General features: G+C 36.9%; 1 protein-coding gene across 3 annotated transcripts in view; it reads right to left on the bottom strand.

Annotated features, from left to right (window-relative positions):
* Positions 1 to 27,847, bottom strand: part of GPHN (gephyrin) — a 632,007-nt gene that overhangs the window by 35,275 nt on the left and 568,885 nt on the right. For all 3 annotated transcript variants that reach the window (XM_042989931.1, XM_042989933.1, XM_042989932.1), the window contains one exon: positions 21,409 to 21,530. In XM_042989931.1, the coding sequence (XP_042845865.1) occupies positions 21,409 to 21,530 (122 nt within the window). The remainder of the gene's footprint in view (positions 1 to 21,408; positions 21,531 to 27,847) is intronic.

Genomic DNA, 27,847 nt, shown 5'->3' with positions numbered 1-27,847 from the left:
GTTTTGGCTCTCCCCCACTCTAACCTCTTTTTTTTTTCTTTTTTTCCTTCCCCTCCCCATGGGTTTCTGTTAAGTTTCTCAGGATCCACATAAGAGTGAAAACATGGTATCTGTCTTTCTCTGTATGACTTATTTCACTTAGCATAACACTCTCCAGTTCCATCCACGTTGCTACAAAGGGCCATATTTCATTGTTTCTCATTGCCACGTAGTACTCCATTGTGTATATAAACCACAATTTCTTTATCCATTCATCAGTTGATGGGCATTTAGGCTCTTTCTACAATTTGGCTATTGTTGAGAGTGCTGCTATAAACATTGGGGTACAAGTGACCCTATGCATCAGTATTCCTGTATCCCCTGGGTAAATTCCTAGCAGTGCTACTGCTGGGTCATAGGGTAGGTCTATTTTTAATTTTTTGAGGAACCTCCACACTGTTTTCCAGAGTGGCTGCACCAGTTTGCATTCCCACCAACAGTGCAAGAGGGTTCCTGTTTCTCCACATCCTCTCCAGCATCTATAGTCTCCTGATTTGTTCATTTTGGCCACTCTGACTGGAGTGAGGTGATATCTGAGTGTGGTTTTGATTTGTATTTCCCTGATGAGGAGCGATGTCGAGCATCTTTTCATGTGCCTGTTGGCCATCCGGATGTCTTCTTTAGAGAAGTGTCTATTCATGTTTTCTGCCCATTTCTTCACTGGATTATTTGTTTTTTGGGTGTGGAGTTTGATGAGCTCTTTATAGATTTTGGGTACTAGCCCTTTGTCCGGTATGTCATTTGCAAATATCTTTTCCCATTCTGTTCGTTGCCTTTTAGTTTTGTTGATTGTTTCCTTTGCTCCATAAACCCCTCCTTTGCTTAAGCTAGCCTCATGTTTTTTTGTTAACTTGAAATCAAATGGTAGCTCGGTGAGATAGCATATATTTCCCCAAATTTCTCTTGGTCGTGAAGTTTTTTCATGTCCCTTTACCTTAATGCACTATTTGATGGGGGAGGGAGGGAAAGAGAAGGAGGTAAAGGGGGCGGAAGAGAAGTAGAAGATTTGTAACTAGAACATCATTTCACTCTTTTTCCAGGGGTGATAGGTAAGGAGAGGAGCTTGAGATTCATCTGAGAGGCTACCTTCAGTTCTCTAAGGCTCTATAGGAGATAAGCCAACTGGGAGGTGGTATAGCACAGAGATCAAGAGTATGCTCTAAAGTCAGATGCCTGAGTTTAAATCCTGGGGCTACTACCTGTTAGATGGAGAACCTTGGACAAGCTGCCTAACTTCTCTGTGCTTCAGCTTTCCTTCTACAAAGTAGAGATAGTATAGGGTTGTTATGAGGATTAAGTGACATAATACATATAAAACAGTTTATGGAATAGTATGAAGTCCAAATTAAGTTTTAAAAGAAAGGTTAGTTGTTGTTATTATTGCTGCACTACTGACAGAAGCTTATCATATAAACACACCTAACAATCTGGCAGAGTTCAACTTTAGCATGTTTGACACTATAGGAGAATATTCATGACTAAAACAGAAGAAAATCATAGTTTGGGCCTCAGATACATTCAGAACTACATGTGAAAAGTCTAAATGGCTCAATAGCAAGCCAGGCCTGGTTCCGGCCTAAATAGTTTCATCTAATGTTCTCTTACTGGATCTGGATAAAATTCTCCTCTTCAAGCACTGGCCTGTCAATGAAGGTACTGGGGGTTGTTTGGCTTTGGGAAGCAAGCTCCCAAGGAGAAAACACAAAAATAGAAGTTTGAAAAATGGCTCACATGAGGTTCAAACTAGAAACATAGGACTCTTTAAAATCATCCACTTAATTACTTATGCAGCCGAAAAGGTACCCAGATATTTAATAAAGTTAGGATCTATGTGTAAAACACTTAAAAAACTTAAAAAAATCCCTTTCAAAGTTAAACACATTGGGCAAACCTCTTGGAAGAATTATATTCAATAATGGATGTATTTAAAGTATTATTTTAAATGTTCATTTATTTTTGAGAGAAAGAGAGTGTGAACAGGGAATGGGCAGACAGAGAGGGAGACAGAGTATCCAAAGTGGGCTCTGCACTGACAAGAGACAGTCTGATGCGGGGCTTGAACTCATGAACTGCGAGATCATGACCTGAGGCGAATTCAGACGCTTAACTGACCACCCAGGGCCACCCAGGTGCCCCTAAAGTATTTTTGAATTAAGTATTTTGTACAGGTTTTTCATCAATCTTTTTCATTTTGTGTTAGGGAAAAAGATAGGAACTTATCTAGTTGTGTTAAAATACTATAAGATATGCACATGTTGGGTTCCTGATTATTGCATGCCTAGAGCTCTCGGACCCTTTATCATTAGGGTGAGTCAAATGGTTGGAAAAAGGAGTAAATGGAAAGAATATAAACACAGGTTGATGTAGAATGTGCTTCTGGTGAATGGACAATGAATATCATCAACAAAATACAATTTTGTGTTAATATAAAGAGATATTAGCCAATTTCACCAATTTTATAATAGGTAATTTATAACATGTCAGCTCTAGAGGATTATAGTAAAGTCCTTGGAAACAAAGCAGCAGTGACATGCACATCTTCATGGATTAATCTTTGTATGTGGATAAAGGTCCTGGGATGGGCCAGCTGATGATGCAAATAAAAACACTTTTCAGTGAATTTTTTCTTAATCATTGTTTTTATATTATCTGGGGGAGATTTTTTCCCCCTATTTTATAAAACTGCAGAGTCATCAACTCTCCACATGAAAAATTTTAATTTGCAGAAATAAACAAAGAGGGATTTTATGCCAAGTCCTTACTATAATTTATTATGTTTCAAAGAATATTGTCAATGTTGCTTTCTACTCTGCTGCTCGTGTATTCCTGTGAATCTTAAGGTTGGAAAGGCCTTTGAGGGGCGGAGGGGGGCGGTTCATTGTGTTCAGTATCACAGCTGGGTGCATTCTTTAGGTCTTTCTCTTCTCTTTCTCCTTCTGCCCCTTTCTTTGACTCTACTTTCTGTTGCATGCTTCTGTGCCTGGGATCTAGTAAGAGATCACAGCTTACTAGAGGGACAGGTACAAATGTACGAAAACAGAGGATCTATGACTTCATTTATGTCGTATACTATAACTCCACTTATTACTTCACAGTCTGTGAGGTGGATTGGACAGGTATTATCATGCCCATTCTACAGAAAAGGAAAGTAATATTCAGAGCAAAGTAGTGTTTTAAAGGTAGAGTAGACAGCAATAAGCGGCAAAGCTAGAACTAAAACCTCTGGATCCTCATTATGTGTTTATTCCATCCTACTGACTAACCAGACTGACTGTCCAGTTTTTTCAGGAGTATGAAATGTCATATGAGGAAAATTCTCATGAGAATGGGCCCTTGTGCAAAAGCACCAAATAGAGGATGTTAAGGCAAAAAAGTGAGAGTCTGCCTATGCTAACTAGAAAAGTACATGTGGGGACATGTTAGTATAATTCTGGGGAATGAAATAAATGTGATTCTTAATCCTATATTTAGATGGAAACTAAGTAAGATTTTGACTAAACATGACTTTATGGGCTTGTTTACAAGTCAGACATTTGCTCTCTTTTTTATGATATATACTGTTAAATTAATTAATTAGTTAATTAACTTACTTTGACAGAGAATCTCAAGCAGGCTCCATGCTCAGCACAGAGCCTGATGTGGGACTTGCTCCCATGACCCTGGGATCATGACCTGAGCTGAAATCAAGAGCTGGATGCTTGACTGACCGAGCCACCCAGGCGCCTCTCATATTATATTTTAAATGACAACATATTTCCAATATAAGATAATAGCATAACACCCATGTATTCATCTCTCAGATTTGACAAATGCTGATATTTTTCATTTATTTCATATTCCCTCTCTGTCACCTTTTTACTTTTAAGAAATAAAAACAGATTTGCTTTCTAAGACTAGGCAATTATCTGAATGATAAAAGGAATAGGTAACAAGTATTATAATTGTGGATATTACAGTAGAATAAAAACAATTCATGATTTTCTCAGTTGTGTTAGAAAGAGCATGGTATATAATTTTCTGAAAGATGGGAGAGTAAAACTAAAACATTATAATCTGATCCTTTAATATGACTGTATATATCTCACATGTGTTTTTCATATGACATTACTTTGTACATATTAGATAATTTGGTATTTAAGAAATAAAAGTAATGACAATAACATGTATGTTGTAAAAGAACTATGCGCTTTTGGGTGCCTGGGTGGCTCATTAGGTTAAGCATCTGACTTCAGCTCAGGTCACGATCTCATGGTTTGTGGGTTTGAGTCCCGCATTGGGCTCTCTACTGTCAGTGCAGAGCCCACTTTGGATCCTCTGTCTCTCTCTCTTTCTCTCTCTCTCTCTCTCTCTTTCACACTCTGCCCCTCCTGTGCACACACACTCTCTCTCAAAAATAAATAAACTTAAAAAAAAAAAAAAGAACTAGGCACTTTCACAGCTATGTGTTAATTTCATCATTCTATGAGTAGGCACAGGGAGAGAGGGCCCTGGGGTTCACAGAGGTGGTGAAAGGTTCAAGGTCACCCTATGTTCATTCTACTGTTCTTTTAAACTACAGTAATATTCACATAGTGAAATATATTTTGTTATATACAGTGTGCCTTCAGATAAAAACTGTTTATTATTCTAACCTAACTATATAAATCTTATTTGTATATGTTAAATAGAGATGATAAAAACCCAACAATTTGTACTTTTAAAATTTGAACTATCTTCTCAGCATTGCTACTGGAGGGGATACTGGATTAAGCAGATTATGTTTCCTAGGTATATACCAGTAGCTCTCCTTTTCTCAAAGTGCAGCACATCTTAAAGGAATATTGTGATATCATTTATTTCTTCATTAACAACTGCAGTTTTAATTAGATTTGAATGGTGATTAATAATAATTTCTTTGAAGATAAATCTAATACTAGCATTAGTCTGGATTTACTAGCTCTTTCTATCCATTTTCACTTGAATTATTAAGTAACTACCCACTGTTTTCTTAGAGTACCAATATTATATAAAAGCATTCTACAAGAGAGCTGATTTAGAACAAAAAGCTAAAAAATGAAGTACTATGTGACAGAAAATTGAACTATTAATTGAAGGTCTAGAACCCAGTTTTGTCTCTACCGCTAATTAAGATGACTCTGAAAAACAAACATCACTTTTTGGGGTCTCATTATCCTTACCTGTAAAATAAGAACATTTCGACCACATTCTTTCTATTTCTAACATTCATTGATTTAAATTACTTGAAGCTAAGTGGAATATAGTTTAAGCACAAACGTATCATTCTTTCCTTCCTTTCTCTCTTTCTTTTTGCATTTCACTAGAACACTGGCAGCTTGCCATTGGTGCTCTGCAATTCATGAGCTGTGATTTCTGTGCCTTTTACCACTTGTGATCCTTTTTCCCACTACAACCATGTTCACCTAATGGCCACACTACCCTAGCAGCCTCCTGCGGGCTGAGAATAAATAAAACTCTCAGTAGGCAAAGGAAAATACCAGCAATCTAAGAGGCCAGCAGCTGGAGGGGGGTAGGATAAGCACAATATTTAGGACAGATGCTACTGAAGTAAAGCTGCTGGGGGAAATAAATAATTTTAGCAGCAATAACAACAAACAAAGCACTAATGGAGATAGACTTACAACATGAAAAGGATGTTTTGGAATGGAAAACATGATTTTCAAATTTTAAAATTTAGTAAATGAAGGTGGAGATAGTGCCTGGTGCAAACTCTGTCAGTGGCCTGAAAGCCCAAGTGGCAGAAAAACCTCAAAGGAATGTACAAAAATACAAAGGGAGGGAAGTCAGTGCAGGAAATAATAAGAAAATTGGAAGACAGAGCAAGAGACTGTAGATTACCAATAGGAATTCCAAAAGAAAAAAGGAACCAATGAAGGAAGAAAATTTCATTTATTTGAAAAGGTCTTGGAAATTTAAAAAAATGTACTGAGTTCAAGACAAGATTGCCAAAAAATATAAACCTAAGAATGTCTTGGTACAATTTTGTAATTTCAAGGATAAAACAGAAAATCTTACCAGCTGTCAGACAGAAACATGGGGGTTATTAACAAAGGAAAATAATATTAGCTTTGGACTTCTTACCTACAATACCCAAACTGCAAAACCATAGATTACCATAAATATACTCTGAGAAAAAAGGCCTGCAAGCTCTAAATCCTATACCCAGTCAGACACCATTGACCTATAAGGATAGAAGAATCATATTTGTGAAAATGCAAAGATTCAGATAATAAATCAACCAGTAATGTTTTGGAATAATGACTCTAAATGAAAAAAAATGGATCAGATCAGAAATCTCAAGACAGGGGAAGACAAGGAGGGTAAGAAGCATTTTTGAAATACATATATTAACACATTTATAAAACTATATATATAGCTAAATCTAAATGAATAATGATCAAATAAACTGGGAAATTATAATGTATATACTAGATATGGATTCCCCAGAAGGTGTACAGACTTACTACAAAAGACAACTTAATCCTCATCTAGAATTCAAAGCATTTTCTCAGCAATATCTCAAAGTTTACGGGTGGGAGGAGATGGGGAATTAAAAGTTCACTGATGTAGGGACATAGAGGAAATGGGAATGTCTTGGAAGAAGGCTATAGTTAGCACCTTTTAAAAAATATAATAGTGGAGAAATGCATATTTGATTATGAGTATCAGAAATTGGAAGGAAAGCACGAGGGGAATGGTAAAGTCTAGCATACCTTCTAAAGTAGTAAGGGGGCAAAAGGGAAAAATAGCACCTGGATGAAACCAATAACAGGAAAAAGGACAAGGAAGAAATAACAAAGTTGGATGAACTGTAAACATAAAGTAAGATGGGAGAAAAAATATCAAAGGAATAATTTATAGCAAACTTCATGGTAAAGCAAAATAAACTTTATGCCAGGATTAGGCTTATAGTGACTTAAGGCTGGTACGAGATTGAGCCTTTTTTTTTTTTAAAGGTCAAATCCCATTTGAATGTCATTCACAAAGGGTACAGTGAAAGAGGAAAGACTGGAAATCAACAGTAGGGTAAAGAGACACCAGCCAAGTGTAAATAAGCAAAAAAGCAAGAGTGGCATATTAATGTTGAAATGGAATTTAAGTTAAAAGAACTAAAAAGCATAGAGAGGCAATAAATTGTGATAAGAGGCAAATTTATAAATTTGATATGATAATGTGTAGCTGTCTCACAAGACAAGGTCTCTCATGTTATCTAGGCTTCTTGGTTGCCCTGACCTGTACATTGTAGGCACTCAATAAATAAACCAAATTAACCCTGGCTTCAACTCAATCTCTCTATAATAGCTTTGGGAATGAAGAGTGTGCAACTGTTACGACTATAACGTAATATAATAATACTGTCTGCAGATGGAAGAGAAGATACTACTTCGCATTTATATAATCATAAATAGTGCCTTCTTTGAAAGGTTGTCATATAGAAGAGGGAGTAAATTTATTTGGTATTGCTCCAGAGGGCAGAATTAGGACTAATGGATGGAAGAAACAGGGGTGAAGACTTTGACTTGCCACAGCAGCCATTCAACAAAAGAATGAAGATCTTTCTCACTAAAAGTGGCAAACAAAAACCTGATGGCTAGCTGTCAGAAATTTTCTCTAACATCTTGACTAGGTGAAAGTCTGAACTGGCTAACATCAGAAGTTCCTTTCAATTCTAAGATACTGTGATTCTCTGGAAATAACTGAAATTAGTATAAACACAACGACTATTTTCCTTTCACATAGAGACTGAAGCATAGAGGGAGAAACTGACTCCAGCATTGCAGTGTAAGACTCATCTTGCAGATCATACTTTTTTCCTCTCACTTTTTGAACATCAGGAGCATTTAACTATTTGACTTGAGTAAACAAAGTAAAAGCATTTTTCTTCCCAAAGCTATGACATTCACTTTCAGCTTGGGGAATGGCTACCAATAATAATAATAAGAGTACTCTCCCCAGAATTCCAACTTAATCAGACATTAAAAAAGCTTAAACTTAACAGAAAGGTAAAGCATATCTCAAAATAAATCTATCAGGGAATGCATGTAGCTTTCTCAATACTTTATGTACTTCAATTTCTGTGAAAGAATATGTCTAGAAGGTATAATATCTTTTGACTATAACATCTTTTCAGATTTCAGAGGGCTTTGGGAGACCATTTTCACTTCAGACTTTTTTTGCTTTTTAAAATCTGTGTCTGTCTTAAATTACTATAATCCTTATTTATTTGTTTGTTTATAAAGTAGGCTCCACGCCGAACATGGAACCTGAACTCAAGACTCAGAGATCGAGTCAGATGCTCCACCGACTGAGCCACCCAGCTGCCACTAAATGACTACAATCCTGATTCTGACATAAAAAAATTTTTTTGTTTTGCTTTATGATGAAGTCTACCATAAAATTCAAAACCAAGACAGAGCCTTTACCCAAGTTTAGATTTTATGGATTTTAGAGCATTCAGAATGCAAATGCAGTTTTATTTTAAAATATTTAATATAAACACACAGATGGACAACAGCTGCTAATTAGTTTCCTGTTTCATCTGTTACACCAACTGTGAGTTGTATCATTTTAAAATGAGTGAGGATGACAGTAGAAAAAGGAGAAAAATTGTAGGATTTAGAGATTAAGGAATAATGGCAACTGATCATACCAAGATAACAAGAAAACAGTTCTGAACATAAACTAACCATAGACTAATTTTGTCAGAGGTCAAGGATAAATTCCTCAACTGCAAGTATTTTCTGGGTATCTACTTCATGTATTGAATCACATTCCATACTACATTTAGCCATCATTTAGTCCTTCTTCAGTCCCACTGGGTGTTTAGGCACTATAAAGTCATGTAAACACAGAAGAAAGCATGGTCCCTGCCTTTAAGTTTATAAGCAAGTGCAGAAAACATATGACAAAAATTTAGGAAAATAAACTAGGCAATGAAATTGATATCATTGATGGAATTCAAATACATAATTAAAGTGAAATTACATATAAGGTAAAATGGTATAAATGTTGAGTGGTACAGAATTTTCAGAATTGGCATGGGAGAATCCAGAAAGGCTTTCTAGAAGATATTACTTTCTATGGGGGACAAGTAAGAAAAACATTTCTAAATGTACAGTAATACCCAGAAGTTATGTTTAGAAGAATTGGCAACATCAACTATAACAGCAACTCTTAAGGGTTAAGAAAGGCAACTATAACAGCCACCAAAAAAGTCTGTCCCTGGGAGTGGGAATAATCTCTTGTTGTTAAACCCATCTGTTGGGGTGCCTGGGTGGCTAGGTTGGTTAAGCATCCCACTCTTGATTTTGGCTCAGGTCATGATCTCAGGATTTGGGAGTTCTAGCCCTTTGTAGGGCTCTGCAAGTGATAGTGTGGAGCCTGTGTGGGATTCTCTGTCTCCCCTTCACGCTTTCCCGGAAAAATAAACATATAAACTTAAAAACAAAAGAATGTGCTTTCATTTATTAAAAAAAGCACACATGTTAAAGTAGAAAGCACATTTTTGGTTGGCCAATAGAAAATGAGAGTCCTCTCTTAATAAGCAAATCTATTTAGAAATCTATCAGAAAATAAATTATATTGATTCAAAATTAAAACTTTGCATTTTGAGCAGGAAAGGGTATTTGTTTCTTTTTAAAAAATGTTTATTTACTTTTGAGAGAGCACATGAGCAGAGGAGGGGCAGATAAAGAAGGGGACAGAGGATCCGAAGCAGACTCTGACAGCAGCAAGCCCAATGCCAGGCAGTAACTCACAAACCATGAGATTATGACCTGAGCTGGAGTCGGACGCTCAACTTACGGAGCCATCCAGGTGCCCCAAAAGGTATTTATTTCACAAGGGAAGAAAGGCAGTTTATAAAGATGACAAGAACTAATTATTTGGATCTAAATTCTCCTTGATATGTCCACTCTCACTGCTGTTGTTTAACATAGTGTTGGAAGTGCTAGCATCAGCAATCAGAAAACAAAAGGAAATCAAAGGCATCCAAATTGGCAAAGATGAAGTCAAGCTTTCACTTTTTGCAGATGACATGATATTATACATGGAAAATCTGATAGACTCCACCAAAAGTCTGCTAGAACTGATAAATGAATTCAGCAAAGTCACAGGATACAAAATCAATGTACAGAAATCAGTTGCATTCTTATACACTAATAATGAAGCAACAGAAAGACAAAGAAACCGATCCCATTCACAATTGCACCAAGAAGCATAAAATACCTAGGAATAAACCTAACCAAAGATGTAAAAGATCTGTATGCTGAAAACTATAGAAAGCTTATGAAGGAAATGGAAGAAGATATAAAGAAATGGAAAAACATTCTGTGCTCATGGATTGAAAGAATAAATATTGTTAAAATGTCAATACTACCCAAAGCTATCTACACATTCCATGCAATCCCAATCAAAATTGCACCAGCATTCTTCTCGGAGCTAGAACAAGCAATCCTAAAATTTGTATGGAACCACAAAAGGCCCTGAATAGCCAAATTAATTTTGAAGAAGAAGACCAAAGCAGGAGGCATTCCAATCCCAGACTTTAGCCTCTACTACAAAGCTGTAATCATCAAGACAGCATGGTATTGGCACAAAAACAGACACATAGACCAATGGAATAGAATAGAAACCCCAGAACTAGACCCACAAAAGTAAGGCCAACTAATCTTTGACAAAGCAGGAAAGAATATCCAATGGAAAAAAGACAGTCTCTTTAACAAATGGTGCTGGGAGAACTGGACAGCAACATGCAGAAGATTGAAACTAGACCACTTTCTTACACCATTCACAAAAACAAACTCAAAATGGATAAAGGACCTGAATGTGAGACAGGAAATCATCAAAACCCTAGAGGAGAAAGCAGGAAAAAAACCTCTCTGACCTCAGCCGCAGCAATTTCTTACTTGACACATTCCCAAGGGCAAGGGAGTTAAAAGCAAAAATGAGCTATTGGGACCTCATGAAGATAAAAAGCTTCTGCACTGCCAAGGAAACAATCAACAAAATTAAAAGGCAACCAACGGAATGGGAAAAGATATTTGCAAATGACATATCGGACAAAGGGCTAGTATCCAAAATCTATAAAGAACTCACCAAACTCCATACCCGAAAAACAAATAATCCAGTGAAGAAATGGGCAGAAGACATGAATAGACATTTCTCTAAAGAAGACATCCAGATGGCCAACAAGCACATGAAAAGATGCTCAATGTCACTCCTCATCAGGGAAATACAAATCAAAACCACACTCAGATATCACCTCACGCCAGTCAGAGTGGCCAAAATGAACAAATCAGGAGACTATAGATGCTGGCGAGGATGTGGAGAAACGGGAACCCTCTTGCACTGTTGGTGGGAATGCAAACTGGTGCGGCCACTCTGGAAAACAGTGTGGAGGTTCCTCAGAAAATTAAAAATAGACCTACCCTATGACCCAGCAATAGCACCGCTAGGAATTTACCCAAGGGATACAGGAGTGCTGATACATAGGGGCACTTGTACCCCAATGTTTATAGCAGCACTCTCAACTATAGCCAAATTACAGAAAGAGCCTAAATGTCCATCAACTGATGAATGGATAAAGAAACTGTGGTTTATATACACAATGGAATACTACTTGGCAATGAGAAAGAATGAAATATGGCCTTTTGTAGCAACGTGGATGGAACTGGAGAGTGTGATGTTAAGTGAAATAAGTCATACAGAGAAAGGCAGATACCATATGTTTTCACTCCTGTGTGGATCCTGAGAAACTTAACAGAAGACAATGGGGGAGGGGAAAGAAAAAAAAAAAGGTTAGAGACGGAGGGAGCCAAAACATAAGAGACTCTTAAAAACTGAGAACAAACTGAGGGTTGATGGGGGGTGGGAGGGAGAGGAGGGTGGGTGAGGGGTACTGAGGAGGGCACTTGTTGGGATGAGCACTGGGTGTTGTATGGAAACCAATTTGACAATAAATTTCATATTTAAAAAAAAAAACAAATAAAAATTCTCCTTGATAGAAATTTCTACTTTTAGAACATTAGGTAAACACCAAGATGTTAGGATATGTTTTGTTCACAAATTGTAAGATGTAAGGCAACAGGCTTTGCCCAAATAATCATTGTACTGTTAACTCTATCTTGATAATTCCTCCTAAATGTGCTAGTTTTTTAAGAATCCAATTTGCTGTCTCAGTGCTTGTTCCTTCTGTTTCATGCTCTAATGTGAAGAGGCAGCTTCACAAATTGGCAACAACAGGAGCAGGCAATTCAAATCCCGCACACCAATCTATGACAGAGCCTAGGAAGCCCAGTATGATTTGAGTGGGGCAGGCTACTGTGATGGCAATTTTCCAGAAGGGGGAACCCTTTTCTTAATTATGGGAATTTCTCAGCCCTGCAGGCCTTGAAAGGCTAGAAGGGCTAAGTCAGCAGTTACAAGCTACATTACCAAGCTGTTTTAAAGCTGCTGTAAAAATATAAACAGCTGAATAGTTAAAATCAGTCTTAGACATTATATAAACTCGATTAATGCTGAACTTTATCTAAAAAAAATTTCCCAAGGGGATTCTGTATATTTGGATCATGATTACTGCTTATTTCATTGAAGAGGTAAATGTATAACATCCATCTATTTAAGCCCAAGGAAACAGCTCCCCAACTTTTTAAATTAGAGGCTTCCCAAATCCATTTGGAATTCTGCTCCCCTCCCAGTTTATATTTCTTTTTCTTCAGAAATATAAAACGAATTATCTCAGCCACAAAGCTTTACATTGTGCGTTTTTGGGGGATGTGTCTCAGTTAGTAACGGAATTCTGTTGTCAGTGCCATACTTTCTTGCCTGTTCCTATGGCTAGGTTTTTGGACTCACTGTGAAGGGACCCTGTAAGATTCTTCTGGACAGTTGCATAGTTTCTAGGTTCCATGGAAAGAAACGGTAATGTAGGAAAAGACGGCAGGGCTACCTGATCTAGGAGATGTATTCCTACTTAGTGCTGTGTACACAGGGGGTACCAAGACACTCCTTCATGGAGCTTCCTGCTGGGAAAGAAAATATCCCTGGCTAACTATGAACAAATCCTTTTTCCACTCTGTATAAGCCACATAAAACAGCAATTTCTCTGAGAAATTTTATCAGGAAAGTGAGGGAAAGGAAAAACAAAGAAAAACATATGTGCCCAAATGATGACTATCTTAACCAAGTCTGCCCACAATTATCTTGGCTGGCAAATATGGTGTACCATACTCATTTACCTATCCAAACTTCCTCATTTGTCTCCGACTCTTCCCCCACAGTAGGGAAATAGTAGTAGTTCATGCTGCCTAGAGGACAAAAGGGGGCTAAGAAGTCATTGAACCAGCCATGGGAAAAAGAAAACCAGGACATCTACTATACCATATTCAAGGTAGAAACAGGATGGAGCTTAGAAGTAGTTTATCCCTATAGACTCATACCAATTTGTGCCAATTAGAAACCTCTAGACTTGACTAGTTTCATATTCAGGTCCATACTCAGTGGTCCCTCTCTTTCTTTTTCTGTTACTTCCTGGCACTTATTGAATAGTTACCATGTGCTGGCACTGTTCTAATTGCTGAGGATACAGTCATGAACAACTTGTTTTACATGCCTACCAGCAGTTGAGGACAGCAGTTATTTACCATTTTACCTCTGCCATCAACATAGTTTTGGATACGGCAGACACTCAACAAATGGTCACAAAATGAATAAAATAAAAATTTAAAGACACTCGCAAATAATTGTGGGTATATGCCAAGATTTAGTTATAGAGGTGTTCATCATTTACTTGCAAATGAGAAAGATTAGAAACAACCTAATGCCTAACAATAAGGGATTGTATAAATAAGCAATATTAAACTTTATACTAGAGAATAATATATAGGCATTTAAGTGATATAGCAGAGAACTATGTAATCAGACAGATGTTTATGGTACATTGTGGAAAAATGAAAAGTTATACTAAGAGTATGATTTCTTTGTTTTCTTACACTCACACATATAAACTCTATACACACATAGAATTGAAGAATAAAAGGAGAGTAATACTGGGTAACGGGATTATATGTTAATTTCCTTTCTTTGCTTTTTTTGATGAACCTATATTTTCTAAATTTTCTTCAATGAACATTTGTTTATTCTAAGATTAAAAAGTTACATTAAAAATGTACACTAGAACCTCTAGAACAATGGCCCAAGAGGTGCATAATAGAATTGGACCAGGAATAGAAGATGATCATGTTAACCCATATCTAAAGTCTTTTAATGTCTTACTACTAATTACATCTCTGTAGACAGCATTAAAAGATACCATGCAGTTAGTACAAAGCTGCTAGCTTCAGGTAAGTCTTTTTTGCACAGCTAATTTGTAACTGACAGGTTATGTAAAATTGGTTGTTTGTAACCTAGAACACCTTTCTATATAAACATCTATAAGTACTACACATGGTGGGTATGATTCTAGGGTAAACAAACAAACCTTAATTTAGCTCATAATGTTACTCGTATATTGCGGAATTACCCTGCAGTACTAGCCTGAACCGTGGAAGCAAGATGGAAGACTGAAGAAACAATGTTGAAATATAAAGCATTTGCTTATGACATCTTCCCACCTACCTTTCTTTAGTCATTTCCTGCGGCCAATGCACTTCTTGCTGGGCCCCTAGTATCTTGCTATGCTAAGGTTCTGTTTCCGTACAGTTTTCCCACTGCCTCAAAGAACTCCAAGTTCTAAGTGATTTACTCCTGTTCATTCAGGACAGCAGATTTACTCAGATGTTGGATGTCTGGTTTAAATGTATTCACATTAATATGCAAACTTTCAAGTAGAATACTTTTTAACACAATTGTATCTTTAAATATTATATTATCAGAAAGTATAGCAAAGTGAATAGAACACATTCAGCCAGTATGTGGGATATCTGGGCTTAACAAACATCTCTCCTAAATAGGCTACATTGTGAGGGTCAGGCAGCAAGGAGATTAACGGTACCACTAAATTGTTCTTGTTGTTCCTGGCCTTCCCCCTTACTTCTCAAAATGCTTTTTCTCCCTTCCCTTCTTTTAATGTAGTGACAGAGACACTTTATACAGTGAGTAGGAAAAAGGAAAGAATAAGGCTGGCTGTTTGGGAATCTAGGTTATTTGTAAGTTGAATAAATGTAGGGCTGACTACCAAAGTATTATACATTCACACTGTGTGTATGGTCTCTTTTCCTTTCTCCTTTATCTCCCACCCCCACAAAAGATACTATGAACTTGGTGTAACAAATTATCCAAACATAATAAATATCGCAAATGCAGCCCCAGCAGCTGTGAGAAGAAAGGTAAAGGAAGAAATTGTAAAAGGAAGACTGTAATAAATCCTCCTGTCATTTTCCTCATTTCTATATCATCTATATCATCTAAAGATTTGGATTCTGCAACTCAAGTCTTTAAAATTCATTCATAACTACACAGTTAATATGTAATTCACAATTTAAACTAAATTTTCCCCTCTGGCTTTTGAAATGTTCACAGCTACTATTTACTAAGGGGTTTTATTCATTAAAATAGATATAGCCTATTTAGTTTATTAACCTTAATATTAATGAAATACAGATGCTAACTCCAATTAAAAGGGTAGCATGGCAGAGCAAAAGGTTCTAGAAAGGACCCCGGAGTTAAGACAGGCCTGGGTTGAACTCCTTACTCTGCCTTTTACTAGCTGCGTAACTCTGAACAGTTCAATTTTTTTAAGTTTCAGTACTATTATCTCCAAAATGGGGATAACAGACACTTATGTGGCTCTGTTGTTTCAAGAGGCTTAAATAAGACACATAAGTGAGAGAACGTAGTACAGTGCTATTTATATATGATGGGTACTCAATGAAGACTGACATGTTTGCAGTAAGGAGTATGGAGAAAATGGATGTATATTGGGTGGGAAGGGAAGAGAGGAAAGGATCAGAATTGAAAACTCCTTTGTATTCTTACTAATAACTGTATCATTCATCTCTGTAGTACCAAGGACTGGTACAATACCTGACACAGTAACCCCTCATAAAAGTTTGTTGAATTATTAGGGTGTGCTTATCCATATATAATAAAGCCCCCATTCTGCCACAGGTATAGAATACACACCTTAGAAAGGTCATATTGGTAGCAGAATCGAGGGTGAGTTAGAGGAGAAGAAGACTTAAGGAATGGACACCAGTTAAGATGGCAGTCTCATATGTCTAGACAAAAAATAAATGGAGCCCTGAACTAAGCCAGGACAGTACGGATGAAGGGATGAGAATGCAGAGAAGAAATATCAAGAAGGGAAAATCTCTATGACTTAAATACAGGGGTGAGTGAAAGAGAGGACCTATGATGACGTGCTTAGGTTTCTTCTGGCTTGGGTGACTGGGTAGGTGGTGAGGCAGTCACTGAGATAGAAGAATGAAAGGAAATGGAACAGGGCAGTCGTGGGGAGAGGCGGTGAGTGAGGTGAGGGGATGGTGAACTGATTTTTGGACAGGTTGAGTTTGCAATGCCCATTGAATTTTTTTTTTTTAATTTTTTTTTTAACGTTTATTTATTTTTGAGACAGAGAGACACAGAGCATGAACAGGGGAGGGGCAGAGAGAGAGGGAGACACAGAATCTGAAACAGGCTCCAGGCTCTGAGCTGTCAGCACAGAGCCCAACGCGGGGCTCAAACTCACGGACCGTGAGATTGTGACCTGAGCCGAAGTCAGACGCTTAACCGACCGAGCCACCCAGGCGCCCCAATGCCCATTGAACTTAAAGAAGATGCACCTAGGAAGTAAGTGGATCTAGGCATGGAGCTCAAGACAGAGATGAAGTTTGGGAGTCATTGGCATAAGGAATCAGGACAGAAAGCCAAGAGGGAGCAGTGGGGACTCCTAAATTTAGGGAATGAACATAGGAAGAGGAGCTACAAAAATCAAGAAAAGATAAACTACAAATAAAACATGAAGAAGTGGAAATGGTGTACTGCTAGAGAGGAATGTAAAACTGTGGTAGACAGACCTAATAGCTGGGTTTTGCAAGCATTTTATTTGTGTTTATAGTCACATACCATTTTGATGAGGCTTTGTAATCCACATGAAGACAAATCAACATTGACACTCTTCTGTTATATGTAATAACCTTCACAATGTCTTTTGATTTAATCTCTTAAAGAAATTCTACTTCCAAATGTGAGTTTAAGCTCTGGAACTTCATAAAACATTTTTATTACTAATCTCTAAATTCTAGTACATTTCTAGTACATGTAATTTCAAAGGCAAGATCTAGGTCTGTTTAAGCTTTGTATCTTCAATAGCCTTGGTCTTAAGATTCATAGTAGATGCATGATTAAATTGACAAAAATCCTTGTTATTTCCTGTGATCCACGGACCAACAGCTTGGTGTCCTTGGGAGTTTGTTAGAAATGCAAAATCTTGGCCCACCCCACAACTGGTAAATCAGAATCAGCATCTAAAAAAAAAGCTTATTTATCTGAGTGAGAGAGAGAGAGAGAGAGAGAGAGAGAGAAACAGAGAGAGAGGGGTAGAGAGAGGGAGACAGAGAATCCCAAGCAGGCTCTGCACTGTCAATGCAGTGGGCTCCATCTCATGAACCACAAGATCATGACCTGAGCCAAAATCAAGAGTTGAACGCTTAACTGACTGAGCCACCCAGGTGCCCCAGAATCAGCATTTTAAATAAGATCTCTAGGTGATTCTCACAGGTACACAACCAATACTTCCTGACTGACTGAACAATGAATAAATAAATTGTATTGTTCTTATAACTAGTCCATCTCCAACTTTAGCCCATGTGAAATGCCTTGGTCAAATTATCTTTGTAAAATAATGGTTATGATGTCAATTTCGCTTTTTTTTTTTTTTTTTTTTAAAGCTTCAAATTTAAATGAATTGGGTAGTTTCTGCTTGGATTGCAAAGCCTTTCAAAGTCTGGCTTCAAATTTCTACCAAATTCACCTCCATTATCCTTCTACCTAAACCTCCTGTTCTAATCATTCTGGCCTGACTTTGAGTAGCTCGCTGTTTATTTCTACTTCTGTATTTTATTTTCTACTTCTCTACTTTTTATTCATTCCATGTTTCCTACTTGATTAACACACTCTGTTTCTAACTATACAAATTCTATTCATCCTTCATGTTTTAGCTAACATTGCACCTTTATAAAAAAAAAACCCAAAAAACTCTGACCACTGTAGCGCATAGTTATGATTCCTTTCTGACATATGTAGTTATTATCTTGTCTTCATAATGATAGCAAAGAATTGCAGATTGATAATTTCAAGACTTAAATTCCATTTTCACCTCTGCCAGTAACTTGCATAATGCTGGGCAAGTTCATTTAACATCTCTGTTTCAAATTTGTCTTTTTTAAAAAACTCCTAGGAACTCCAACAGTCTTGTGTTACACATGCTGTGAGAAATTGTCTTATGGAATATATTTTAATACACACAAAATATTTATAAGTGAATGCTTTTAAAATACAGTTGCTAACTATCAGGTATTTGAAGCACCTTTCCCCAAATTTTCACTATACCCTCTTTTTAAATAACATGTACAATAAACAGAGGAAACATTAAGCCTAATTTAATCATAGAGTCTTAGTCTACAATTTCAACATTTATCATTATAATTATGGTTGGTGATAAGAATAAGAGCTGAGAAGTAGAATCATAGAATTTAAAAACCAGACTCCAACCATATTTTAAATATAAGAATAGAGCTCTTACTCCCTACTCTTATCTGTCACAACTGAGCAGGGGTTCTGGGCTTGCTGACATTCTTGAGCTGTTTCTCTCCTTGCTTTAAAGAAAGTGTAGTTTCTCCCATGACCCTCTTTCCCTGGAGAGCTTCACAGAGAGGCTTCTGTATAACATTTGCTTTCATTAGCAAAGGGCTACATAGGAACGAGAAGAATGAAGAGGGAGGCAGCCTTCACAGAGTATCAACAGGCTGCAGATTAAATGTACCTTGTTTCCTTTGCTAAATTCCCAGCACACATTTCCATTAGAACAGTTATAAATTCTTTCCACCCACATTCCACCTCTGCATTCTAACCATTTACTCTGGGCCTCTTTAATATAGCACTCTAAGACTGAGAAAGCCTAGCTTTGCATTGTTGTATTTTAAAAACATTGTTCTCAGTTTTCTGGAACATATTTTCATTTGAGAAAAGGATATGCACTAGAGATATGTATATTCTCAGAACTGCCTATATCTTGCTTATACTTTTATTGTTCTTTATATTGTTTTCAAGGAACATTTTGGAGTTAACATATGAAACCAACATTATTAGTAAATATCTACCATAACTCAACAGTGTGGGCCTGAGACAATTAAATATTAGCATATCAACATATGAGGCCTTCAATGGTGTAATGGCAGCAAAAATAGTATATCAAGTAAGCAATTGTTTTTATATACAAAAGTGCAAAAATAGGAGGAGTGGACAGAATTATAGTCCAGAAAAGCTCAAGGTAAAAATGACACACACACAAAAGTGCTTCCTTTACCTTATCATATTTCTTACAGCCCATTAATGCCCTTGAAGGCAAGGCCAGAGCCAGTTGTAGGTGGGAAACAAATCCTAAACAATCTGGTGAGTTGGCCCCTAGAGTTTCTGGACCTACTCTGTGCTTTTGGAACTCTTGGGTTCCTCTGATCTCTTTTGGGAAGTTAATTTTTGTCTTTTGTAAAGGTGTACCTGCGTCAGGATAACTTTTGGGTGCTTGAAGTTTATATGAAAGGACAGGTCAGGGATGCCTGGGTGGCTCAGTTGTTTAAGCATCTGACTCCTGATTTTGGCTCAGGTCATGATCTCACGGGTTTGTGAGTTGGAGCCCTGCATCTGGCTCTGAGCACTGATAGTGTGAAGCATGCTTAGGATTCTCTCTCTCTACCCTCCAGCGTACTCACTCTCTCTCAAAATAAATAAATAAACTTTTAAAAAAGTTAAAAAAAAAAAAAGGACAGGTTAATGGTCAGGCCCAAATTCACATAACTACTCGTCCTCCTGCTGCCCCCCCACCCCCCGGCCCCTTTTTTTTTTCAGTGGGTTATTTCTACTCTTTCCCAAGGGCTAGGGAGCCTGGGTCAAAGTGATATTAAGTAACTGTCTTCACCAGCATGGGTTCTAAGTTGGCTGGTTACTCAGCTATGGGCATCTCTAAAACTAAGCATCCAAGTAAATACAAAGGTGAAGATTTTAAAAACAATGACATTTGAAAACATGTCTAACAGACTCTGTATTCCAATATCCTCAGAGAAAGAAAAAAAACTATGAGGAAAGGAGAGCACTTTGAAAGGTAAAAGAACATAAAACTACTCCCTTTCATGCTATCAGCAAGATGCTATGTTCAAGGTTTGGATTGTGTTGTGTCCAGTTTGAGCTTAAGCTGGGGTGTAAGTGTCAGAGCATACTCTGTGAAATGGTAAGGTGGTGCCTCTTCAAAAGCACATTTGCTGGGAAATTCTTACCTTGTCCTGGGGAAGAAAGATCCAGATATAATGAGCTTTTCTCAGTGACAAGGTGGTTACAAGAAAGAAAGGGGCAATTATGGGTGACAGATACATCATGCTATCTATCACTTAGATTTGTCTCTGAGCTTTGTCTCTACCAGGTTGATGTCTGAATATTACTAAAAAAAGCAGGCAAGTCTCTTGTGAACTGGAAATCCTGATGAGAGAGGGCTGCATGGCAGTGCTGCGTGGTAGTGGGGTGCTCAGAAAAAGACGTGATCTTGATCACAGGTTGGAAGGTACAGAAATCCTTGGGGGAATTTAGCAGAGGGCTGAGTTAATTTAGCATATGGGGTAATTGCTCTTAGAGATGGGCAGTTCTAGTCACAGATTCTAGTTACAGATGGGTGAATGAAGCCTGGAGAAACTTGGGTTACATAAGGCTACAAAAATCAATATAAAAGTCCTAGAAAAAACTGTACTTAAACTACAAAGGAGCAGTTAGTGCTAATTTTGACATTCTTTTTTATCTTCTTACCCGGGTCTTCCCTGTCTTTCTTGAAACAAGTGTGGGTGAATAGGAATAATACCATCACCATTAATTCCATTAGAATAAAGCCAACACTATCAAAAAAGACCCCTGTAAACTTAACATACCCACAGGAGAGCAAAAAGTATTTCTCCTGTTGTAATAGGCATTCTAGGAAAATGTCTGTCCCTAAAGGACATAGACATGTCCATAATTTTTTGGCTTCTGGAGAATGAGATTATTGAAAATTATTGTATTAAATTTGTCTCTTTAGCAACAACCCCACCTAGTTAGTACTCCCAAAATTCAAATTTGTACAAAAACAACTTCCAAATAAAATCCAATACTTACTTGTCTCCCACAATTCCCAAGTTGATTGTGGGGTAACCATGTTCCTGAATTGTTGCTAAGAGGGTTGAACGATTGCTGTCTCGAATCTTTCCTGGTAAGAGGTCATCTTCAGGATTTAGCAGCTACAAAGCCAAAAAAACCACCACAAATTATTCTCTTAGGATAATGTTGCTTATGGTTAATGGAAAAGAAGTAGATGTAGGACACAGGGGTTAGCATATCTAACACCTACAACAGTATCTGGCACATAGAAGGTACACACCCAAAGGGTCCCTGGATAGAGAGTATAGGAGGTTGGAAAAAATGTCCCTCCAGAATTAAAAAGCATTCAGAAATTTAAATGGTGACTAAATAGCAGGCCAGATATCACACCTGCTTTGGCTACAATTTGACAATAGTGGTTTGTAGAGATTGGCCTTCCCAGTGGTTGCTCACAGGGGCAAACTAAAGAAAACAACTTTCTTTTTCCCTCCCAATATTCTTTTCTAGTTTGTCTTTCACTGAGAACATCTGAGGTAGAGACTTTGTGACATGATATTTTCAAGTCTGAAGAAAATGATTTTTTATATTTTTTTTCAAGCTTTTGATCTCTGAAGCGGGATCAACAATATCAAAGAAGTTAAACTTACTTGAAGGAGAGGGAGACAAGTATCTCGTCTCTTTAGTAGCAAAATTAAACAAGTAATACTTAACTAGAAATATGCACAATTATCCTATGACTCTGAATTGAATCACCCTTTAGAGATTTAATATCTCCCATTATGTCTATGAAAAAAATTATTGGAAACTTATTCTATGTTAGGATGTTTCAGTGAGGCAGTGTGGTATATAGTGGGAAGAGCTTGGGATTCAGACATTCAAATTCAAGTTACCTAAACACATTATGCCTTAGTGCTCTTACTTATAACATATAGTAATAATAATTGCCTTTAAAAGTAGTTAGGACTGGGGTGCCTGTGTGGCTCAGTCGGTTAAATATCCGACTTCAGCTCAGGTCATGATCTTGCGGTCCGTGAGTTCGAGACCCACGTCAGGCTCTGAGCTGAGAGCCTGGAGCCTGCTTCGGATTCTGTGTCTCCCTCTCTCTGACCCTCCCCCGTTCATGCTCTGTCTCTCTTTGCCTCAAAAATAAATAAACGTTAAAAAAAAAGTAGTTAGGATTTATTGAAGTAATGAACACTCAGTTAATGTGGGTAAATACATAATAAATATGATTATCTTCCTTCATGAAAAATGACATTTAAAGAGCACCTATTTTACCCCAACTATTTTCATATTTTACTCCTAGATGCTAGTGTAGACGGAATTAGCTTATAATGTAAATACAGATTTAGATCAGATTATAACATACTTAAGAGGAGGGGTCCTTAACACATGCAGACACACCAACGTACAACTTTAATTTACACATCAATTTTAAGGTGTATTTTGAATCCAGAAATACAAAATGAATAAAAAGTACATCTTGGAGGTGAAAAAATCTGGACTATTACCTTAGGAAGTTGAAGGCAAGTCTGCACATTTTAGATACTTAGGCTGTTAATATGGCCAATACCTAGAGCTTCATATCTCAGTTCTCCCAAACAATAACCCCAAGCCCCTTCAATCTTCCATCTGACTCATCAGTGATACCATGTGGCAGGACATTTGGCTTTATGTTGAAAAGTAGTAGCTTTGCAACCAACTGTTCCCTTAAAATAGCTAGAGAAAAACTGATCATCTTATTCAGTGTCACCTGGGAGTCTTCCCTTCAAATACTGCATTAATTTAACTTAATCAGATGCCATGTGACATTGCAACCCACTTTCATCCTTAGTCTGGCAGAGCTTAGAAAATTGCTATTGTAGTGCTAATATAGATTAATTTTCTGATCTTAATTAACACACAGTTATTGAAGTCATTATAATTTTATAAAGGCCAAGGCTTACAGTTCTTTAACTCCATTAATCAGACAAGTTGCTTCAGAAAGAAACTGTGTGGTTATATAATTTTTTTTTTTTTCACAAAAGGGTACTGACCAACTAAACAAGAGCCCTGTTTTTAGGGTGTTGTTTTGCTGTAAACAGTTCTAGAAATAACAGAACAATTAGAGATCATTGGAGAACTAGTCACTTATCTGTAAAGCTGACATGATAAAATAATACTTAGTTAAATGAGTGTGTGGGATTTACAGTGCATTTCATGTATTTTCAAAGAAAAACAGAACTGAATGGGAGATTAAGGCTGAGTATACTAGAACAAATTCACAATATTTCCTTTTAAAACTTAATCTTATTTTTTGGTTATCTTATACTTCTGGTCATCTTTGAAATGATGCCTGAAACCTGCCACAGTTAAAATACAAAAGAAAAAAAAAAAAAACAAAGTAAAACAACACATAACCCATTATCTCCCTACCTTGTTACTTTCCTGTCTACCATATATTAAATTTCAATTTCCTGTTTCTGTTACTAGTGGTGCTACTGTCTTTCAAACATTTAAACTTTGATTCTTTTTATTTCCCTTTGTAGTTCACTATCTTCCCAAAGATCACAGTTCTTAAGAACATCCTAATAACATATCTTCCTTGACCCTATGGTTTTAGTCATTCTCTTACCCAGGTGCCCCACCCCTTCATTTCAGATATTCAATGTCTAAATGTCTACAAATCATTATAATTGGCTATCATACATACAAACTCTTTCCTTCTGAGAAACAGAAACATCAACTTGCAAAACTGTACTATTATTTGTATAACAGAGAAACTGTACCAAACCATGACAAGTAACTCAAACAACTATCTTAAGTCAAATTGTTTTAACATAAACTTGTTTAGACTTATATACTCCAAGACCATGGACAAATTGAGACCATGATAACTCCAGATGGACTCATGTGCTCCAAAGATGAGACCATTTCAGCAACTCACCTATTTTATAAAATCTGACCAGTCTCTGCCTAGACCTTACTTGCTAATTTCGACCTTAAAACCACCCCCAGTTCTCATGACCAACCTCAGTTCTCAAAGTCCTGTATATATCCTTCTGTAATATCCTCCATTTCTGGCACTACTGGGATTCTTCCATGGTGATGCTCTCCCTTGCTCAGAAATTTTTATACAGCTTTGTATGATCAACAAATTTCCCTGGTGGTTGTTATATCAAGACTTTGATAGTCCTAGAGGTCCCACCAAGACTTAGACAAGACCCCTTCCTACGAGTATTCTTATATCGGTTACATTGAACTTCACTGAGGTCTCTTGAGTCTCTTTGCTCCAGAGATTCTTTGCTTATGATGGTAAGTCCAGCACTTCCTTAAGGTCTGATCCTTTTTTGCTGAGCTCCCAAAGCTAGCTGATATTTATTTTGTTTGTTGTGAGAATAAGGTTCCCAGGACTTTTTGGTTATTTGATCAAATTTGTACAAATTTTTGTTTTTCTTGTGAAGATGTGTTAAAGCATTGATTTGATACTAATCATCTTGCTTGTCAACAAACAAGATGTAGCTTGTTTGGCTAAATTCTTGTGTGTCTGTAAGAGCTTTTCTTTGTTTATGTTTGAGAAATTGGCTTTGGGAGAGATCTCTTCTCTAACTATTCCTGCTGATTTTTAGGGTCAGCTGTTAGGGATTCAACCTTAGTGCTAAGGACTTCAGGTATAATATATAAGCAATATTTTTCCAATTCACAGGTTCATCTAATAATAAAATTCTTGTACTTCCTGGCGTAACTCTGGCTTGTTTTATTTTTCTTGCATTTATCTTTCAAAAAAGCATAAATTCATGAAGAACAATTTGGAATTCCAGTGGTCACTTTGAAGTACATATGACATGACCACATTTATCCACTTGAAAGCATGTTGAGAACAAAAGGGAAACACAATTCTGAATATTCAATGATTAGCATTTTTACTGTTATGCAAAGTTTCAAAAGGAAGTTTAAATAAAAATGTACAAAATTTAAAATTCTTTTGTTAAACCCTCATGAGGAGGTTCTCTGTCTCCTTTCTAAAAGAGAAATCACTTACTTTATTTCAAGAGACATCCTTCTTTGTTTCTGTTCTTCGGAGATTTAACCTTATGGTCTTGATTGAATTGTCAAAGGGCCTGAGATTGATTATAACGACTCACTTTCCCTTTTCTATGTTTTGAAATGGGCTTGTCTGCATAAGACTTCTCCCTTCTTTGCAAAGGGAAGATAATCAGGCTTCTCTAGTGGTCACTAACTCCATATCCATTGCAAACAGCTCCCTTATACATCCCTACTTATCTTTTTCCTTTTTCTAGAATACTTTATTAATTGATCAAAAACCAATTCTAGTAATTATGGACACACCTTAGAAATACTCAGATTGTCCAGGTAAACAGATGTAACACATTGAGAGAAAAAGTCAGATTATAAACTCTAATGGAGATGTTCGTATTTTAAATAGCTTCTGATTAAACTCTGGGGAAAACAAACAAACAAACAAAAAAACCTAACTGCCTCAGAAAGAAAAAAAGGGCATTTAGAGCTTTCAAACATAACTTAAGGAGTATTTTAAGAATTTGGTTTTTAAATACTGAGGTTTACAAATTGTATTTGAAAAAAGTCCACATTCTATTTCTACCGTGATGACTCTTAGCACGAATTAGGCAGAGTTGATAATCTTGCTTCAAAAATTGTCCTGTGTTTTCTTCCTGACTTTACCAGCATGTAAGAAATGATACTAGAAATATATTCTAGTTTAATTTTAATTTTCTAAATTTCCTTTCCTAGTTTTGCTACAAAATAGCAACACTGTGTTCATCTAAATCTGAGAATGATGATATGGCATGTCTCTGTGAAAACAGGCTGATGAGGTTCAAGGCATGCTACCCCAAAATATGGCAACTGGTACAGTGGATACTTCAAGCTGAAGGAATTTGAGAAATGGCATGTGCAAGAAGGACTTCCCCATTACACAGGTCATAAAACCTTCATGTGAGAGGTACCCTCCCTATGCCTGGAGGAAAGGAGCATCCTTATCTCTGAAGATGAAGGGACACAGAGGAATCCAAATGAACAAGAAGCCTTGCTAAGTTTCCCTCAGTTTACTACACTTTCCTCAAACCCTTTGTCCTATCATATTTTTCCATGACTTTCCACTCCTCATCAAGCCTAATACAAAAATGCTCAGGTTTGACTGTTTCTTCAGGTCTTCATTTTCTTATGAAGGCTCTTCTGTCACAAAAAACTTAAAAAAATGTATATGCCTTTTCTCTTGTTAATCTGTCTTTTGTTTCAGGGGTAACAAAATTGAGAACTTGAGAAATTAGAAGGGTTTAGGAAAAATATATTTTTCATTCTACAGGATGAATTCTTGTAAGGCTTCTGTTAAATCATAAGATCTTATATGAAATGAAATTTTATTTTATTAAAAAATTAAAAAATATTTATTTATTTTTGAGAGAGAGAGGGAGTGCATATGAGCAGGGGAGAGGCAGAGAGAGAGAAGGAGACAGAGAATCCAAAGCAGGCTCTGTGCCATTAGCACAAAGCCCGACATGGGGCTTGAACCCACAAACCATGAGGTCATGACCTGAGCCAAAGCTGGACGCTCAACCGACTGAGCCACCCAGGTGTCCCTGAATTAAATTTTAATTGCCAGATCCTTGTTAACTTTAAGATATTAACAAGTATTAATTTAAGCAATTGATAAATCATTTTTTTTAATATGAAATTTATTGTCAAATTGGTTTCTATACATTACCCAGTGCTCATCCCAACAGGTGCCCTCCTCAATGCCCATAACCCACTTCCTCCTCCCTCCCACACCCCATCAACCCTCAGTTTATTCTCAGTTTTTAAAAGTCTCTTATGGTTTGCCTCCCTCCCTCTCTAACTTTTTTTTCCTTCCGCTCCCCCATGGTCTTCTGTTAAGTTTCTCAAGATCCATATAAGAGTGAAAACATATAGTATCTGTCTTTCTCTTGTATGGCTTATTTCACTTAGCATCACACTCTCCAGTTCCATCCACATTGCTACAAAAGGCCATATTTCATTCTTTCTCATTGCCAAGTAGTATTCCATTGGGTATACAAACCACAATTTCTTTATCCATTCATCAGTTGATGGACATTTAGGCTCTTTCCATAATTTGGGTATTTTGGATATTACATTGCAGGCAATGTAATCTTTAACATACTCATGCTCATATTACATACATCATTAACAGGTTAGAGTAACCATCATTAACAGGTTAAAAAGGATATACAAAGGCAGAGGAATGCTTGTGCAAGGTAGTGAATATGTTTAGTTTCTAGGGAAAAAAACAATATTTTTCTTCAGGCAAAAATGATCTGATTGTGCCAAAATATGAGGGATGACAGTGAAAAATATTTGGGGGTATTACACAGTAAGTATAGAAGGTCTAAAGGAAAATTACTTTTATAGCTTGGGAGTAATAATTATAAATAATGAATTCACAGAAAGGATAATATGT

This window comes from Panthera tigris, chromosome B3, assembly GCF_018350195.1.
Source record: "Panthera tigris isolate Pti1 chromosome B3, P.tigris_Pti1_mat1.1, whole genome shotgun sequence".
Classification (NCBI taxonomy): domain Eukaryota; kingdom Metazoa; phylum Chordata; class Mammalia; order Carnivora; family Felidae; genus Panthera; species Panthera tigris.
The sequence above is the reverse complement of the archived record's forward strand: the minus strand, read 5'-3'. Positions and strand labels throughout refer to the sequence as shown.